Source organism: Temnothorax curvispinosus, unplaced genomic scaffold, assembly GCF_003070985.1.
Source record: "Temnothorax curvispinosus isolate PA1 unplaced genomic scaffold, ASM307098v1 QBEX01011003.1, whole genome shotgun sequence".
In the NCBI taxonomy this organism is placed as follows: Eukaryota; Metazoa; Arthropoda; class Insecta; order Hymenoptera; family Formicidae; genus Temnothorax; species Temnothorax curvispinosus.
In genome coordinates this window covers 141,089-159,829 of record NW_020220783.1, presented here as the reverse complement: position 1 = coordinate 159,829, position 18,741 = coordinate 141,089, and the positions used below count along the sequence as shown (strand labels likewise).

The following is an 18,741-nucleotide window of genomic DNA, read 5'->3' as shown; positions in this document are numbered from 1 at the left end:
GCCACACATACATCATGAACCCTCGATCTTCTTTCCAGGGGAAGGCGGAAGGCCAGAGGTCAGCGGTGTGGCTCAGGGCGCTACTGCAGGATCAGCTTAGCCAGTTGGGCTACTTCCTGCAGAGGCATGCCGGAAAGGTGCTCTTCGTTGCCGTCCTCGCGCTGGCGATCCTCTGCGTCGCCCTCAAGTCCGCGCAAGTCAACAGCAAGGTCGAGCAGCTGTGGGTGCAGGGTAAGTGACTGTCATGTTTTATTGCTCTTTTATCGTTCTTCTTTTGTGTGATACCTTTTTATTCTTCCTCTCTTGCCTTTTAACGACGATTATGCCATAATATGCTCCGTAAAAGTTCCGTACTTGAGGATTACGTTCTGCAGAGCTGCTGATGCGAAAATAGAAATTACAAATGCACGAAAGAGGAATATATAGAAATTATTTAAAATTAAATGAAGAAGAATAATAATGAGGGAATAAAGTGCAAGTTTTTCTTATCTTTCATGTACTTTTCCAATTGATTATATTTTGAAATAAAAATCGCAATCCTGCATCTCTCTTAAACTACTAAAAATAAAAATATTAAAGTCCCGTTTACTTGCCACCACGAGTGGTTAAATTGAATCAGTCGTGTCTCTAAAACGCGTCGTAAAATGTAATGACAGAGGGAAACAGATCGGTGTGAGAAAATCGTCGAAATTAATTATTCCCGAACACGGTCGAGCTTTCGTGCAGAGGCGCAACAATCACGCGACACGGCGCGCCGCTGCGCGTGGAAAACGGATACAGCGTGCAAGAAATACGGATAAATTGTCCGCGGGGAGGAAAAAAGGAGGATGCGCTTGCTGCGCGGGCAAAAAGAGGGAAACGATTCAAGAATCTCCCCCACCGCGGGTTACATTAGTTGTACACACGCTGGGTGGCCCCTCTATATTTACCCGTGGCTCGAACGTTAATTCGAACACCCGTTGCTAACTTATATATGCCAACGCAAACGAGAACAGTCCGCGAGGAAAAGTGTCGGACGTTTCGGGAGGGACGAACGTTTTTACTCTTATTCCATTCGCATAACAGCAGAACTGTTAGCTGCATCACTCGATCGTTTTGCCAGTTGCGTAGGTTCGCTAAAATTAAAATCTACCCGAGCTTTTTGTCAACATTCTGCATGTTGTATATTTTCCTCTCTGTATTTTTACTTTCGTTGGACACGTTGCTCGTTTCTGCATAAATGTTGACAAACGAACGATCGTGTGGTATCCGTGTAATGCAGATAATAAACGAAAGTAGCAATAACGCAACTCTGGGCGTAATCATGTTTCATTGGAGATTCATTAATTTCCTGAAAATTACTCCATTTTCATTTCTCACGTAGTACTATCTGTAGATAAATTCTTTTTAATGTCATGTGCCTTTTAAACAATTTTTTCTTTTATTTGGGGAGTATTCTGTGAATAAGATGATAGAGTTATAAAATCAAGAGTTAAAAAATGTTCAATGAGTGTAGTATTGTTAGAAACGGCACTATGCAGGCTACTATAAATATATTCATGGTTGAGTATGACAAGTGCCCCTCGTATTTGAAACGAATATCTCCTGTAACGAATTTTGCGTCGTGTAGAGTGACGGAAGACGAGTCGACGGGGCGAACGGACATTCCGTTCATTGGGGCTAGAGAGAAGTGCCTCGCTGATGCCACGGGTAACTGTATAGAGATTCTTTCGACGCGCTCGACTTAGCATGAAGAAACGGCGAGTCGTGTCCTGGTTTTCGATCGGATGGAAGATACCGCGGACCTCCTAGATCGCGTCGTCAGAGACTAATCCGTCCGTGCGGACCTTCCGTGACACTTGACCCCGTGAAACTTCACACCGCGGACAAGTGTTTCTCTCGTCTGAGTGTTTGTCTTCCCGGTAATAACGGTACGACGAATCGGCGTGAACGGATCGATCGACAATACGTATACGAAATTCCGCGAAAACCGATAGCCTCGCAGATAGAGGAATTCCCACTGATAATTCCTGTGATAATTTTCGATAATTTTGCTGGCATATTCGCGCACAAATATCTCATTCGGGTGGTCTTTTTTAAAGTTTAAAAGTTTAAGCATGCAGAACTTTATTTTTCAAAAAACCTGCGATAGTTGGTGCAATTATCGTCGAAACTGATTTATTTAGGATATATATGGGTTAATTAAAAGATCTTGTATAAGATGCTCGAGTAGTAACCGTGAATGCTACGATATGCTGGGACGTCGAAATTTTTCCGGAATGTCACTCCACGGAAACACGCTTCGCGTGAAACATTCGGAAACCATTCCTTCCACCTTTCACGACCGACGACCGTACAGCGATCGGTATGCGCCCGATCGGTTCCCGCAACTACGAAAGTCGCAACCCGATCGCCGTCGGCAGTCACGGCGATAAACCCGCCGCTGTTAAGGATTTATAAGGATCGTTAAAGGAGGCGCGGAACGTTGGATTTGCGATCTGGCCCGAGGCTCGCCTTCGTCTTTCGATGTTCCTTTTTTTTTCTTGCGCCATTGCACGATTGTGTGGCTTAACGTTTATTGCCTTCGAGGAATTTATATTATTATTAATATTGTGTGACGTGTTATTACGCGCTTCTGTTACGCGATTTTCATGCGCGGAATTCTGTGTGCCTGTTTGTTGTACAACTTACGTTAGTATTATACAATATTATGTTTTAATCTATACAATTTGCTCGTTATTTTTTTTAAATTAAAATAAACCGATCGTGGTTTATTCTGAAGGTATATAAAATCGCGTCGATAAACGTTGAAATAACATTTCCAGTGAGAAAAGTCGCCTGATAAGTTCGTCGCTCGGATTTTTTTTTCGAGAAGAAGAAGAAAGAAAGTTGGTTCTGAATCACACCTCGATTGCACGAAGGGTCCAATCGTCGTCGTCCAACCGGACGCGCGCTCGTGCTTGATCGGCCCTTCTAAAAAGACTGCGCCCGCATATTCCGACCGAATACGACGCGCGGCGCAAGTCACCTCACGGATATCCGGTACCGATACAGGCGCGCGTATGCACGCACATCTTTACGCACGTCGGCCGTCCCGTAGCGTCGGCTTGCCTCTGCTGGAGGTGTTATATCCCTCTACCGCCCTTCGACCTTCCGCATCGTACGCCATGTCGCATAACTCTTCTTCCACTTTTCTGCCAGTATACCTTCATCGGTAAATAATCCAAACGACCGCCAGCATTGCGTTGCAGTGCATTTGAGTACATTCTCCGTTAATATCAAGCGTACTTTTCCTAGAGTTACTAATAATAAGATAAAAGTATGTAACGATTACTTAAGTAGGATTTATTTAAATCCAACTAATTTGAACCTGAATAACAACATGAAATTTTCAGAAGTAAAAAATTAAATTTTACCTTTAGACACAAATTATACCAATAAAATTGGTATAATTCAAAATTATTTGCAAACTTTTTTATAACAACAAGTAACATAGAGCAGTTGTGAAAATAACATTATGTTCGGTGATACCTGAGGTTTGTCGTACCGTCCTTTTCTTCCAATATAAATTAATTTTAATTTTAATTTAACTTTTTATCTTTTTCTAGTTCTAAGAATTAAAAAAATCTGCACATACATACATACATACATACATACGGACATGCGATTTTAATGCAATATTTCGACATTTTAGAACACTGAACATATTGGCATCAAAAACTCAAAAACCAATCTCTTTGTTGGTTTCTTCTACCCCTATTTCATATATAAATCATTTAAATTTGGTTGATTAGACCCAACTTTATACACAATCAAAGGTTCATATACAAAATTCACGAAAACAAAGCTTCCTCTATGAGGAAGCAAAAGATAAAAGATAACTTAAACCAAGATTAAAGTTAATTTACATTGGTAGAAATGGACATTAGTAATGCTAAGTAACTCTTAAGCGATAATAATAAGATATAAAGAAAGAATTTTGTGACAGTGGCGAGAAAAAATTTCGGCGCCGATACGGTTATACCTGACGCCGTTGGGAGCCGGGCAATGTGTGATCGGTGCGTGCAACTGCGTCTGGTACAAGCGCGGAGTATCGGCTTTCAATCACCTGCACCCGTACCTACAACCGTCGCGCTTTCTTTCGTTCCGAATTCGTTGCGCTATTTTCGATGCGAGAAAAGTGGCGCGGTGTGCGTTACCAGTCGTAGCGAAAAAATGCGATATCGACAAAGGTATTAAAGGGAGGAAAGAAAATCGATAAAAGGAAAGAGAGAAAGATTTTGAAAACAAAGCCGCAATCCGCGTATCGTTTTTTCCATTAAATATATTTTTAATTGCGTGTCGAACTGTGCTATAACTGATAAAAAATAAAATACTGAGATGCAGCGAAATACCGTATTTTGAGGTACAGAAATCGTTCACGTTCGCATTATTAAGTTAAGTACTGAATCACTGTCTCTCTTTGCCCGAGGAAGAGCACGCTCGTTTTTTGACTGAATCGTGGAATTCGTGCATTTTCGTACGCAGGCGTGATTGCCGGAAGGTTAAACCGAATCGTGAATGGCACACGCGCCAATATCCGTCCTCTTCTTTTTCTCCGTTCGGACAACTGTGTGTGTGGCGGGGAGCGTTTAGCATTCACAGTGGGGAGAGAACAGTGCGGTGGAAAAAGACGAGAATAGCTTATTTTATGTCTACCTCGGGTAAGAGAGCAACAACGTGTACAGAACGTTTCAAGAAAGATCTGCTTTCCCGAATCGTCGTAACTCGCGTAACAAATGTCTCATTATACATTTCCGAAGTAAATATTTATTATTACATCTCAAAGTGAAACAATTAATTGGAAGGAAAAGACGAAAAGATTCAATTTCTTGAAAAAATTAAAATTTAATTTTAAAAGCACGAAAATTAATTAATTAGAGGTTTTTATTAGTTTTTATTCGGTATTTTCAGCTATTTGAGTATACTGACTTGTTTCGAAGATCTGGATTTAATAAATTGTCCATTAATTTCCTTTCAGTATAAATATCTTATTTGCAAACCCGTTTTTCACGTACGGACTTTCTTCAGGTTTTCTTAACGCGGATGGTTGTGTAGCCTATAAATTACAGCTTCTTAACGGTCGTAACATGCCCATTAAGTCGTAATTTGCATTTACTGCTGCTAACTACAGGATGCAAAGTCGAAATGAGCGCTAGGATAACACTCGGCCGGTCTCGATCGAGCGGTTTAATATACGACTTAATCAAGAATTAAAACCGATAAAGATTTATTAAGATTCTATGCGATGCGAGCGAGATTCGTCGTCACACCGAACAGAATTATTCCCATATCGATGTGTTAAAGTGTACCGAGCGTATCTGTATCGTTGACTTTCATCCGAAGTCTCGTTCTAGAGGAATGTTAGAAATAAAATTCCCCGATTGTGTCGAGTCGAAAAAATAAAGCCGTCGCTCCCTCATATATGAGCTATTTTCTGATGAAATCATTACGTTACAACGTGCCACGTTGAACGTTTTATAGCAACGAGGATCTTTAAGAGATCCAGCCGGTTAAAAAGCCGGTTGGTTCCTCTTCCGCGCGCAACTATCGTCCGATCGTCTCGAGCGGTGATTCTCGCGCGTGTATGTGTGTCAGAGAAATAAAAACGCCTTTGCATCACGCGCCGCGTCACGAATCGCGGCCCCGAATCGATCGGGCGAGCGGCCGACGACGACTGTCCTCCGCGCGATAGCCGATATCGTCCGCGCATAGCGGTCCGCGGGCGTTCGCGCGCGTGCACAATGCACGGCGAGTAAACAGAAGATGAGATCCTCTGTTTATGCGGCCGTCCGTCCGTTCGTCCGTCTGTTCGTCCGTCCGTCCGTCCATCGGTGCAACAACAACAGATTCCTGGTGGGTCTTTGGACGACGATCTTGTAGCTCGCTCTTACCGGCCTTTCTCGCTCCATCCTCCTCTCGTCTCACATCTCGTGCCCTTTTTCTTCCTCTCGGCCCCTCCTCCGATCTTTCTCTCTCTCTTTTTCTCTCTCACTCCTCATTCCTCTCGCAGTCTCGCCTCAGCCGCGTCTGCCTCTCTCCTTCTCTTCTTCCTTTCTCCTCGCTCTCGCCCACTGGAAGGCATGGAGGCCTAATGAAGATGTAAGCACTCGGGCCGGCCCTCGTGCACGGTCGTGCTTTCGTCCTCCGTCCGTCCTTGTCGCACTAACGCGACAAGGCGGCTTCCTTGGCCCTGTGTACAGGCCGTTCCAAGTACGTCAGATTGATCGAGCTACTTTTGTAGTTCCTGATCTTCCGAATTTCATGAATCAGTGGGGAAAGTGGCGAGACTTCTTCTAACTCGATATATCGTTTTCTGCGTTACGATATATAGATAATAAATTGAATTTTACATATTCAAGTATATGATTTTGCGACGGGATACACTCTCTTCATACAGTATTTACTATTTACTGCTAGATATCTAATTTTATTTTTAGTATAGAACTGTCTCTGCTTAATGTATTTTTTACTGATTTTTTGCTGATAGAAAGGAGTTCTCATCTGATTATGAGAAAACTAATTTAAGTAATTTATAAGTTTATTCCTCTCTAGTTTGATCAGATTTAATAAACAGTTCATAAGTTATATCACAAATTTTGATAATATCTTTTGAAACTTTTTGGCTCAGTTACTACGTACCGTTAAAGTTCTATCGGTTTTTTTTTTTAGTAAAATTCAGATGCGTCATTGTTGTCGTTTCTGTTAGGATCGTCTTGAATCCTAATATTTTTCGATAAAACTCTCGAGGCTATCAAGAGCTCTTAAGAAAATTCCAGAAGAGATTTCTGGACCAAAAAAGAAAACAATTCAACCATAGGAATTTGAAAAATTTTTATTCAAGAAATGAAAAATCATTGCACTTTTAAGTTTCTGAATTTCTGGGAGATAAAGATTTGTTTTTCGGAAATTCGACAAGTGTTGGAAAATTCAAATCAACTCTAATCGAAATGAGGAAAAGAGTTACATTGTAATTTTCGTATAATGAAAATAAGCAGTGGACACTTTTTGGATTTCCTAATATTTTTCACATTTAACTCTTCAAAACTATTTTCAAAACATCGGGAACTGTGAAATTGCATGGTGAAGACAGTACTCTATTATGTCGAAGTTCTAAAAATGAGATGATAACTTCACAGATCATCACCGCGGTATTATTGTATCACCGACAGCGGACCACCCCGTAACAAGATAATAGCGTCCTGCTATTAGAGAGCCACGATCTCAAGTCGCTACCGCACTATGAGACTATAATAATGTTAATCCTCTACCTCCACTGCGCGCAGTAGACTTTCATCTTTTACCAATCGTTATAGCTTTGAACTTATAACAACACTCATTTCTATTCATTTCTAAGACTCGCGCCTTCTGGGAAAGCACCGATTCATTACAGTCGACTTATCTCTACGAATAATTGAACGTATTTATCAAACTTAAAATAATTTAAGTCAAGCAATAGAGTCCCGAGAATATTAAATTGATTTCCCGCTGAAAGATTCGTCGAATCCTCTATGAAGCGCTCGCGGATGAATAGCCGGTACTGTGTGCTCTCTCAGCTCTCTGTCGTGCGATTGATGCGCACTGGACGGATAGTAGTAAGTAGAGAGGAACCGCGAGATGGAGAAAGGAAGCAGCGTGCGGCGTGGTGCGCGCGGCCCGGGAGAGGGTGGGCCAACAGCTACTCGATATAGGAACTCTCTTGTGGCCCCTTTTACTGACTATTCCTGACGGGAGTGTGTCGGGAGAGCGACGAAGAGCGAGCGAGCGACTGTGAGCGACTGCGGCGGAAGGGACTCGGGCTTGGGCAAGGGGGCGAGCCACGGGGCCCCACGACGACGACGACGACGAGGCTCTGCTCTCGCTCGACTCGGCTCGACTCGACTCTACTCTCCGGAGAGAAGATCCGAGACTTGGCTCAGCTCAGCTCAGGCACGCAGGCCCACCGCTGGTTGGTTGGCTGGCTGGCTGGCTGGGTTGGCTTGGCGCACAGAGAGCCCACCGGGCCACCCACCGCGACCATTCACCGGAACCGAGCCCCATCCAATCTCAGTGACTCTCATTCACCCGTGTACAGGCCCGCGACCTCGACAGCGAGCGCGAGAGGGGGTGTGGGGGAGAGGGGAAGGGGTATAGGGAGAAAACGAAAGACAAGGAACCTATCTGTGATTCGCGTTTTTTAACAAAATACGTTATATTATGAAATAATTGACGAAGGTTGCCTTATAAGAGTCGCATTCCAACTTACGTGTTCCATCTATATACATAAATATATTTTTTCCCAATGTAAATCTCAATTAACTTGGAATTTAAATTTAGAAAGATTCGACGTTTCGGTCTTTTTTTTGCCGGCCGATATATTCGAGGTCGGTGGAAGGAGGAAGACACATCGGCAGGATTTCGTTATAGGGAACGAGAAATTGAACGCCGCCGTGAAGAACCGCCCATCAATCTCACGGAAAGCGGGCGGGCACGCTCTCCTCGCACGCAGGAATTTCTAAGCATTTCCTCGAAGATTCGAGCCATCGCGCAGCCAGCCGGGGCGTGTCGCGAGGAACAAGGACCCCTAACGAGGCTGCGGCCACGTGGTTTTTACGTTTTCACATGCCATAAAGCTGTCCGCACTTGCGCGCCGGCCGGAGATGAATAGATCCAACTCCGATGAGGACCGCCGATCGATCTAGAATAAATAATTTGAATAATAACAGCGCCAAGGGTATTTTTCAACGTGGAGTGAGACGCTTACGTCATCTAAGGTGGCTCTTCGTTCTCCATTAGATGCTTTTGTCGTTGCGGGCTAGTCCTAGTAAATCTGCAAGTAAGCCAAGTAAATTTACATTTTGTCACAGCTCAGATAGTCCGCTATTATTAGTTTTCGTAATGTGTGAATTGGAATATTAAAAAAATGTAAATAAATTGAAATCATGAACGTTTATCAATATATCAATCAATATGAATAAATTGATTGTCAATGTCAATAGCAATATTATTTCGCGATAACAGAAAACTTTGGTCTTTGATACGTTTTAGGTATTGAAGTAAATCGAACGACGAAATTGTGTGTTACATGAGGATCTCTAAACGCAAATCATTGAAACTTAAGATAGATAACAGATATAATTGTTAGAAACTCCGGTGATACTGATTTAAACTGATTAGGCTTTTAAGCGCAAGACCGGGGCGAGATGAGAACGGGAAATCCCTCGTAATATAAATGGAGGGAACCAGCGTGCACCTGCTTCCCTCTCTCCGGGAGACAGAGGGCGGAACTTGAGCATGGGCTCTCTCGTTTTCCTCTTCCTGGAGAACCTTCGAATCTCGGGTTGAACGTAAACGTCAGTTCACTATCGGATATATCAATCGCTTCCCAGCGGTCGAATAGTGCAATCGTTATATTCCCGGCTTAATAGAGCTCTTTCCCCTTCACAATTGGAAGACGCGATCGTGATATCGCATTAACGTCGACGCGGCTGACCCCTCGGTTTGACCTTCGAGAACTCCCCGAAGAGAGAAAGAAAGAGGACGGGAGGACCCCCGGGATTCGCGTCGCGGAAGAGAGCTGGGAAGATCGGACGTCGTCGTCGTCGTGGAACGGATGCAACGTCCCCGCGCGAATCCACCCCCGTTCGCCGGGATGCTCGCGGGAAGTTCGCGGAAACAATAGAGGAGAGGAATGGTGAATGAGGCGCGCCGACAGAGCTGAAAGACGACGCGGCCATTCAAGGGTGCCCCGGAGCGAGCGGGACCGATGCGCGCGGAGAGATGCGAGAGCGCGCGACCGCAATCACGGTAGCCGGAAGGGTGCAGATAGACGGGACGGGGGGTGGGGGGTGCGTGAGGGGGCGCGAGAAAGCCGCTCGCTCCCGAGAGCTTGGACGAGACAGAGACGGAGAAATAATTACAGAGACGCCTCGTCGATAAATCAAGCCCGGTGCCCTCTTCCCGTCTCTTTCTTTCTTTCTCTCCTCCACCTCTCTCTCCCCCCTCGCGAGTGTATCCTGCCTGCTAGTCCCCCTCCGACCGTCCCCTCCGTCGGCGGTGCTGCCCTTTTTCACTATCTCTTTCCGTCTCTCTCTATCTCTCTCTTTTTGTCTCTCTTCCTCCACCTCTTTCCTCTCCTCCGCTTTCCACCGTTAAGCCACGTTTCTTGCTTCGTAGAGCAGAGAGTAGTGTCTTTATTACGCTCAGTGCCCGACCGCATTCTACAGGCCGACTCACAAACGCATAAGCTCACTGTTATCGTCGCGGCAATTACGTCATGCGAGTTTCTTAGCGACCGAAAAAAATGATCGGAATATTTGATGATGTCTATACAGAGAAATTGCTGCACAAGTTATGTTATTTTTGCTTTGTGCACATAGTCTCCTGCTTGTCGAATAAGGCTGAAAATGAAATTACGTTATTTTCTAAATAATTATCATTGACTTCAATAAAATTTGTAATACTTTACTCAAATTTGTCAAAGAAATTTTATAATTTCTTTTTAAAAAACTTTAAATTCTCAGACTATCTAAAATAGAGCTTGATAGAAAAATGATAAACCTTTTGCACTAAGTTATTATTTAGCAATTTTCGCAAGAAGAGTTAAACTGGAGATCTGCGTTTTTTAGCGTATTCATCACGTTTTTTTTATTGGGAAGGAGGAAGAATATTTGATCCCGGATGTAGAAGAAATGAAAGAAATTGTGTTTATATTTTGTTGCTACGAATGTTTTATTATTATTTATATATTTATGGTTGTAATTAATTTTTTATTTCTTGTTTATTATAAGTTTTCTTAAACAAGCTTTATTCAGCTATATTTTAATTAACAAATTAAATTGAACTGAATTTTAAAAGCATTAATTGAATACATTCGTGCGTTATGTTTAATTTCCTTAATTGATAGATAAAAATAAAAAACACTAATACACACACCAAAAATGGTATTGCATATATCGCCCATAAAATTACGGTGTTTCGTGCGGGGGCACGAGCTGTCCTTTTTCGCAAGTTAAACAGTTAATTTCTAAACTTCATTGTCGGTTCATGCTTTCCTCAGATTGTAGGAAATAATTTCCGTTTCTTTATTCGCGTTTCGTTGTCCTTTCCGCGAGGCCGTTTGAGAACCACTTTCGCGCGGCGAGCAATACGGGTGGTCCACGGCGACCGCGTCGTGGCGGAACGAGCAAATACGCCGTCGGCATTTTTGACGGTGAAATCTGACTAGGTGGGATACCAGGGTACCCCGCGCGCGCGCACAACGGCCATCATCCTCGTGTGCCCCTCGTCCATTACTACTGCTCGCCGTATATACGGTGTATGCTCCTTTAAATCGCAGCGCGTCGTCCTCCGCAAAGATACGGCTTTTGGGCTTCTTGTCGCTCCTTCAAATGGCTTAATAAAAAGCGAAGTGGATCCTCGCGCGAGATGCTCGTACGTGCGCACTTTCCAGGCGGAATAACTTGCCCTCCTTTTTTTTTCAAGATCTCTTTGAAATCTCTTCCGCGAGGTCTTCCTTTTTGGAGAGAACGATGGAGCGCGACCGCGATATCACGACGTCGCGTCGTACGAAAACACTTGGATGTTTCCTTTAGTCGAAGCCGCGACGCGTCTCTTCCACTCCGGAAGCCTTCTCTCAAAGCTTCTGGATTATATCGTCAAGAACAGAATTTCGACGAGCCCTCTGCGTCGAAAATAAATTGGATTCTTCTTTAACGCGCACCATTGCTACATTCCGTTGCTTTTCTGCTAGAACGTTTGAGCAAAACTCTGTAATCGGTTTATGTCCGTTTTTACCAATGCAGCTTAACTTTAATCTCGATTTAACTCTTTACCTTTCTCTAATTCCAAATGTTTGAGCAAAAGCCGTCTGTAATCCCTCTTATGTCCGTTTCTACCAATGCAAATTAACTTTAATTTCTAGATAAACTGATTTTTCATCTTTTTCTAGTTTCTAGATTTAGAGAAAGACAAAAAGTAAGTTAAACCGAGATCAAAGTTAGCTTACACTGATAAAAATGGGCGTTAGAAGGAAAAAATGAACCGCTAACGCCGGCAGGGACGGTCTTTGACCAACCGAGTTGCGAATCGTTCTCTCCCGCCCGCGTTTCGATCCGCTATTTTCATGTCCGTTTCTGGGAATGTTTTATTGGTAGACTGCCAGGAATTTTTGTCAGTACAAAGACGCGCGGAAACGTGTGTGTTACGACACTGTCTCGGCCAATGTTTCTCTTCGGGGAACTGTGCTGATCGCAAACACCGTCCGCCGGAAGGCTTACAAAGTCACCCATGTGTCTGAAAGAACACCTGAAACTCGCGACATCGTTCCCATGTTAATTTTCTCGTAAAAGTCCAATTTGAACGAGTATCACAATTCTACTAATCCTCGTCTAATAAGAAATTCGACGTAAAAATTATCGTATGTGTCAAAAATAACGATCTAAGAAAACTATTCATCCGTCGAATAACTGTACCATTCATTGAATATTTAAATGGAAGCAGGGGACAAAAAATACAGACGCAACATTAATAATTAAATAGTTTTTATCAATTTATATTGTACTCTTTCTTTAACGACAGCCACGGAATTATAATCTCGAATTATAATTATAATTAAAGAAACTCGTGTTAAGCATCTCGCGCAAGTGTTCTTGAAGCAGGTGAACTAATCGCTCGCTGACTTTTGTTTGCAGAAGGTGGAAGGTTAGAAAAGGAGCTTACTTACGCGTCGGAAGTACTCGGCGAGGCATCCGCTTCGACGCACCAGCTCGTCATCCAGACGCCGAGGCATTCCGGGGCGAATATCCTGCACCCGGCCGCGCTCAGGGAACACTTGGTAGTGCTGGAGGCTGCGATGAATATAGAGGTGCACCTGTTCGATATGTAAGTCCTATCCTCCGCTCGCTGCGCTTTCTCATTTGTATACGGAAAGGGAACGTCCGGCGTTTAATTCAAAAGCCGAATTAATTAGAGAGAGAGAGAGAGAGACTCGATCGCTTGGCGGCATAATTAATCCCCACGACGGAATCGTGGCGTTTATACGGGGTGACTTATTTACCGGTGATACAAATCGGGAGAAGAGGAAATATACATGAGAGAGAGAATAAATTGAAAATGCGGAATATATGCTTTCCTATAGTATTTTAGAATGTACAGTATCCTGATGTAGAAAGATATGATTTTTTACTTCGTAAATAACTTGTTCAGGGAAACAAATATTGTTAAAATAATTTATGTTAAAAATTATTTAACCTTAAAAATGATAGAAGATATTAATTTTTCGTTTTTTATTCTTAATTTTTTTTTGGAAGCAAAGCATCGTGTAAAAAAAGAATTTTTTTAAAAATACATTTTCTATTTTTTCACATAGGAATTTATCGCTCTCTCCATCTCATTAAATGTTTTAAGCATTGATGTAATTTAACTAATTATTATCGTTGCTTCGCAGACACGCCGATAAAATTATCAGCTTAATTCGCGCGATCGATCTTTCCGTCGATCGTCTCTACTTTAAGAATGAAATGACTCAAAGTCTCGTAGTCACGAATGCAATGTGTCATTTACAGCACGTGGAAGCTGAAGGACTTGTGTTACGCGCCGAGCATACCCAACTTCGACATGCACTACATCGACCAGGTAATACAGCTAGCATATATACGCACGTACACGCATCCGAGACGGATGCACACACGCGCGCACGTACAGCATGAATGGCGCGCGCGCGCGCGAGCACGTGTTTACGCACCGTCTCCCGGTCCCATTAGACCCCTAGTGAAGGCATCAATGCGCGCACGTGACACGTTCACGACGTGTCCGCGTAATAAGCTATCGATAACCGTCGTTAGCAAAATATAATCGCGTACGTCCGACATCGAAATTTTCGAGCGCAATAAAACGTTTCTTTTATATCAATTTACCATTTTACGTTATTATTTTATTAACAATTTGTGCCGTACAAATCGTATACTGAATTTGTTTATGTATTTAATTCTTCGATATTTTACTTAAATTTCTATCTTTTGTTGCTCGGTTATTTCCTTATAGGATATTATAGTCGAAAGATTAATTGACATGACGTATGTACGAATTATCGATAAGGAATCTTGTTTTTCTTTAGAGAAGTATCATAAGGAAAACATTTAAAATTTATAACGACTTCATTGATATCCGCATCGAAGAGAGATCGACGCGAACGTGTATGCGCGTTACATCACTTTGCGCGCGGCTAACGAGTGAGCGCGTTAGAGAAACGACGGTGGCTGTGGTATTTCTCAGGGGAAAAACGCGCGCACGTCTCGAGATCTCATCACGTACGCCAATCCTCGGCTTCCGGGACATTACAAACGTGTTTCGCGCGAGGGACTGCCTTTTTATGCGCCGTCGAAAACTTATGCATGGCCACGAATCTGGCTCTCTCTCTTCCTCTCTCCCCTTCGCTTTCTCTCTTAACATTACATAATACGTATACAATTCTATTATCGTTTAATTTTTATTAGAAACAGGAAGATCCAATTATCTTCTATTTGCGCTACAAGACGTTTTGGTATCCGAGATTTAAGGAAATGTTCGATAGTTTGCTATTTTTGCTAGCACTCTCAACAATAGCTAGAAATAAGGGGGGAGGGGGCGAAAAAGGTTTTCTCCGTATAGAGCGGCGAACAAAATCCGATCCGACTAATGTCCGACTCCGGACATTAACGATCGTCATACGGGTTTTCTGGGTACTAGGCCATTACCGAGGGCCCACCTCGGGGTTCCAGGAAACTCGAATAGGGCGGTCCGCGCACCACGTTCTTTCGTAAGCCTCGCGCGCCTTGCATCCGACGGCGGGATAAGATCATCTTAGATTACACCCTGTACAAAATATCTAAGTGCTGCTCAAACAGATCTCGGCGCATGTCGCCGTCGCGTTTTCCCGAATGACACTTGAAAAGCGGTCTCGCCAAACTCGTGATTTGCATTCGTTAACATAGGCTCTCGCGCCGCTCGTCACTCGTGAGCTAACATTCGTCCACTTAACTCGCTTTCGATTTCCGGAGCGTTATATCATACGATTTTACGATACGATGAAATTGCATTGAACTGAATTGAATCACAGTTTGAATCTGGCATCCCATAACTTGTTTGCGGATTATATTTCATGCGTGAACGCGCCTTGCTCTCGATCGCTTTTATATCCACTGTATAACTGAAACGGGTCAGCGCAAATCTCTCTATTTTAGAAATGGGAAATTTTTATTATTGCAAATAACAATAATGTATTGGAATGATAGTAATAATAAAATGCAAATAATAATCTGAGATTCAAACATAATTTTCATTTAAGCTTAAATATATTTAATCAAAATATTAAGTCTGTTTTCTATTTTCTGTTGCTGAACTGACTGCACTAGTTCAGAGTTTATCTTTTTTACTCCAAAATTGGGAGGAAAAAAATAAACTCTGAACTATCTAACCCTAATCAATTTAGCAATAGAAAACAAGCCCATAAATTCGCACAGTAAAGAGATTTACGCTAGGCAGTACCTATGCATCTTTTTGAAGATGCAAATTCTCCTATGCGTATGCAATCGTGTGCGGATGTGCACGCGCCATGTCGGTTGCATACACACGGGGCAAAGTTGCGAAGGGCTCGGGACAAGAGAACGAGCAATTAGCGTTGAATAATGACGCCGGCGTCCCGCTGCGGTATGCGGCATCATGTTAGGTGTGGCTCGAGCCGTTTCACGCCAAAACGATCACTTTTCGGAGCGGAGGAAGTAATCCCTCCGAATTTTAATCATCATGGAATCTGTTACAGTACCAGGAAATTCCAAGATCGGCGTTTTAAGCGTTTAGATAATTAATGATGATATCCAAGCGTACTATTTCATTAGTGACATTAAAACGTATTCGTTTGCTAGCGAGAAGATGTGTGCTTATTAATTTTTTTTTTATTTGCAGATCTTCGACAGTATTATTCCTTGCGCCATTATCACCCCACTCGATTGTTTCTGGGAGGGTAGTAAACTCTTGGGTCCGGAGTTTCCTGTTCACATACCGTAAGTATTGTCAACTTTTCCGCGATTTATTAATGATAGACGACAAAGAAGTGTTTTAGCAACAAACTTTCATATTCTCTAAATTTGTCTAATATTAATGCATCGAAGTTTAAATGTGCCAATTTAATTAAATATATAAATTGATCTTGCATTAATTTGTTTATGTATTTATAATTTCCGTTAATTTTAACGATAAATTTTAATCTCGTGGATCGTTGTCATGGATCTGTTTGTTCGATTTTCTACTACAAATTTTAATTGTTTGGACACAACAATAAATCAGTTACACCGACGAAACCATTTAGATTTCTTCTTTCGATTGAACAGTGGCGTGAAGAGCAACAGACGCGTCAAGTGGACGAATCTCAATCCCACCACGTTGTTGGACGAGATAAAGAACTTGATCGAGTCCAGCAAGTTTCCCTTTAAAACGCTCGAGGACTACATGAGGAGGGCCGGAATAACGAACGGCTATCAGAGCAAGCCCTGTCTGAATCCGGCGGATCCAGAATGCCCGGAAACCGCGCCTAACAAACAATCCCAAAAGGTAAAATCCTCTCACATATAGTCATTCGCGCTCGGCTCATTAAAATCGTCATTCTATTGAACCCTATAAAATCGCTAAGTAGGTAGATAGAATCGCTAGATAGAATTTATAATACAATTTGCGGCGCAAGAAGCATGATAACTAAGTACGTGCCTCGACTGGAAGATAGATTTCGGAAACGGGACGAGGGTGGGATAGGAATCCGCGATAGTTGCCGGTAATTCGACGAACGCGCACGCATCGTGTGCGTCGCGTTGAACGAAAAAGAAAAGGAGTAGACGCTGCGACAAGATAATATAAAGACTGTCACCGGCGAGACATTCGTCCGCGCGACTCGCGCCGGGAATAACAAGCGATCGCTTGAAATTCTCTACCGGATGCGATGGCCGGTTGTGCGCACGTACGTTATACGAGGACCGGTGGGCGCTTTGATGTCCGACCCGCGGAATGACGACGATGAATATTTAACCGCGCGTCACCGCGCGATTGAAATCGCCGAGTTTCCTTCGCGCGCATATGCTCGCGAAGGATTTTAATCGGGCGTCCGACGTTGCTCTCATTATGACGACGGCTTCAAAAGATAAAAAGAAGATAAAAAAAAATAAGTCGAACCGAGATTAAAGTTAATTAATTTACATTGGTAGAAGTGGACATTACAGTGAATAGTTTATGCTAATTTTTGCGATTTGTCATGGATCTATTTGTTTGATTTTCAATATGAATTTAAATTCCTTCGACAAATGCTAATGGACCGATTAAATCGATGGAGATAAATCGGCTCACGCCTGTATAGCCTTTAGGTATTCGGGAAACGAGAAGGCGACCGAAACTATAGTTGTCTCCGTTAATTAAAAGTCGTCTCGTTGTGACGTCGCGCTTAACACGAGATAAGAAGGGCGGATCGACGGGCGGGGTAGGTAGACGGTGGAGAGGGGGTGGCTCGGTGTCCGAATGAGAAAGGACGGATCCCTTGCGCGAAAACGGCCGATGAGTATGCGAGTCGCGTGGGCCGGCGTGGCGGCCCATTAAAATAATAAAATCGAGTGACGTGCGTCATTATTGCGCTACGCCGGTGGTCGCGGCGGCGGAGCATGCCCGGGCCCGGCCCGGCAGCGGTCCCACACACATACACGCGCGCACCGCGCATCGCATTACGCGGCCGTCATTTCGGTGTCATTAACATACGCGCGGCCCGGCGTGCTCTGACACGTGCACAACGTGAATCGCATCGCTACGCGCCCGTATGCGTATATTAGCATCGGCCAAGATCCCCTCCCTCCCTTCCTCTCTTTTTCTCTTTTCTCTCCCGTCCCTCTCTGGCTTCCTCTTGGTCTCCCTTTTCCCTTGTCCTTCTCTCTCTCTCTCTCTCTCTTTCTTTCCGCCTCCCTCCCTCGTTTTTTCTCGTTCTTTCTCTCTCGGGCACACACCTATTTCTATTTTCATAACGGGTATGCGCGCTCTCATACTTAAAGTAATTGCACTTAATGGCCACGCGGCGCGGCGCGGCCGCGCGGCATGCATGCGCTTCGGAATATTTCGAGTGTAGCTGCAGGCGGAGCACGTTGATCGGGTGTTTAAGTCAAGAACCCGGGATCGCGTGTTCCGCGTATGCACGGGGTGTCCCGAAAGAGTCGCGCTCAGCGATACCACACACACGCGCGTTTTTCCCTCCGCTAATTCAACGCTAATTAAGCGCTGTGTCGTTGACTCGCGATAGGACACACGTTCCATCTATTTGACCAAGATAAAAATAATAAATTTCTATTTCGTTCGTTGAGACAATTTTCCCGCGTGTCGCAAGCCCTAGAGCCCGATAAAACGTTAATGAACGTGCTCGTACCCCACGTCGAGCTATTTTTCTCTCGAACACGTACCAACGCCGGAAGACGGCCGCGAACGTGTCGCGAGCACGAGTAAAAAGCATGAAAAGCGTGCCAGCGGCTCGGCTACATTCTACACGTCTTCTTCGTGGAATTACATAACGCCGCGGCCAGGTGTGAGGTAACCGATTTCAATCACACGTGCGATCGCGGACGATTACGGTGGCTTTATTTGGTATGCCTTTCCTATGTACCTCTTCACTTACGTCTGTACACTTCCGCGATGCAACGGCACTTAATGACGCGCTTTCAATTCAATTAGGACGGCTGTCTAGTC

General features: G+C 43.6%; 1 protein-coding gene across 1 annotated transcript in view; it reads left to right on the top strand.

The window, feature by feature from the left end:
- The window catches only part of LOC112461060 (protein patched), a 38,639-nt gene that overhangs the window by 12,656 nt on the left and 7,242 nt on the right, over nucleotides 1-18,741 (top strand). The window contains exons 2-6 of the mRNA XM_025026128.1: nucleotides 39-231; nucleotides 12,690-12,879; nucleotides 13,563-13,632; nucleotides 15,940-16,037; nucleotides 16,365-16,584. Of these exons, the coding sequence (XP_024881896.1) occupies nucleotides 39-231; nucleotides 12,690-12,879; nucleotides 13,563-13,632; nucleotides 15,940-16,037; nucleotides 16,365-16,584 (771 nt within the window). The remainder of the gene's footprint in view (nucleotides 1-38; nucleotides 232-12,689; nucleotides 12,880-13,562; nucleotides 13,633-15,939; nucleotides 16,038-16,364; nucleotides 16,585-18,741) is intronic.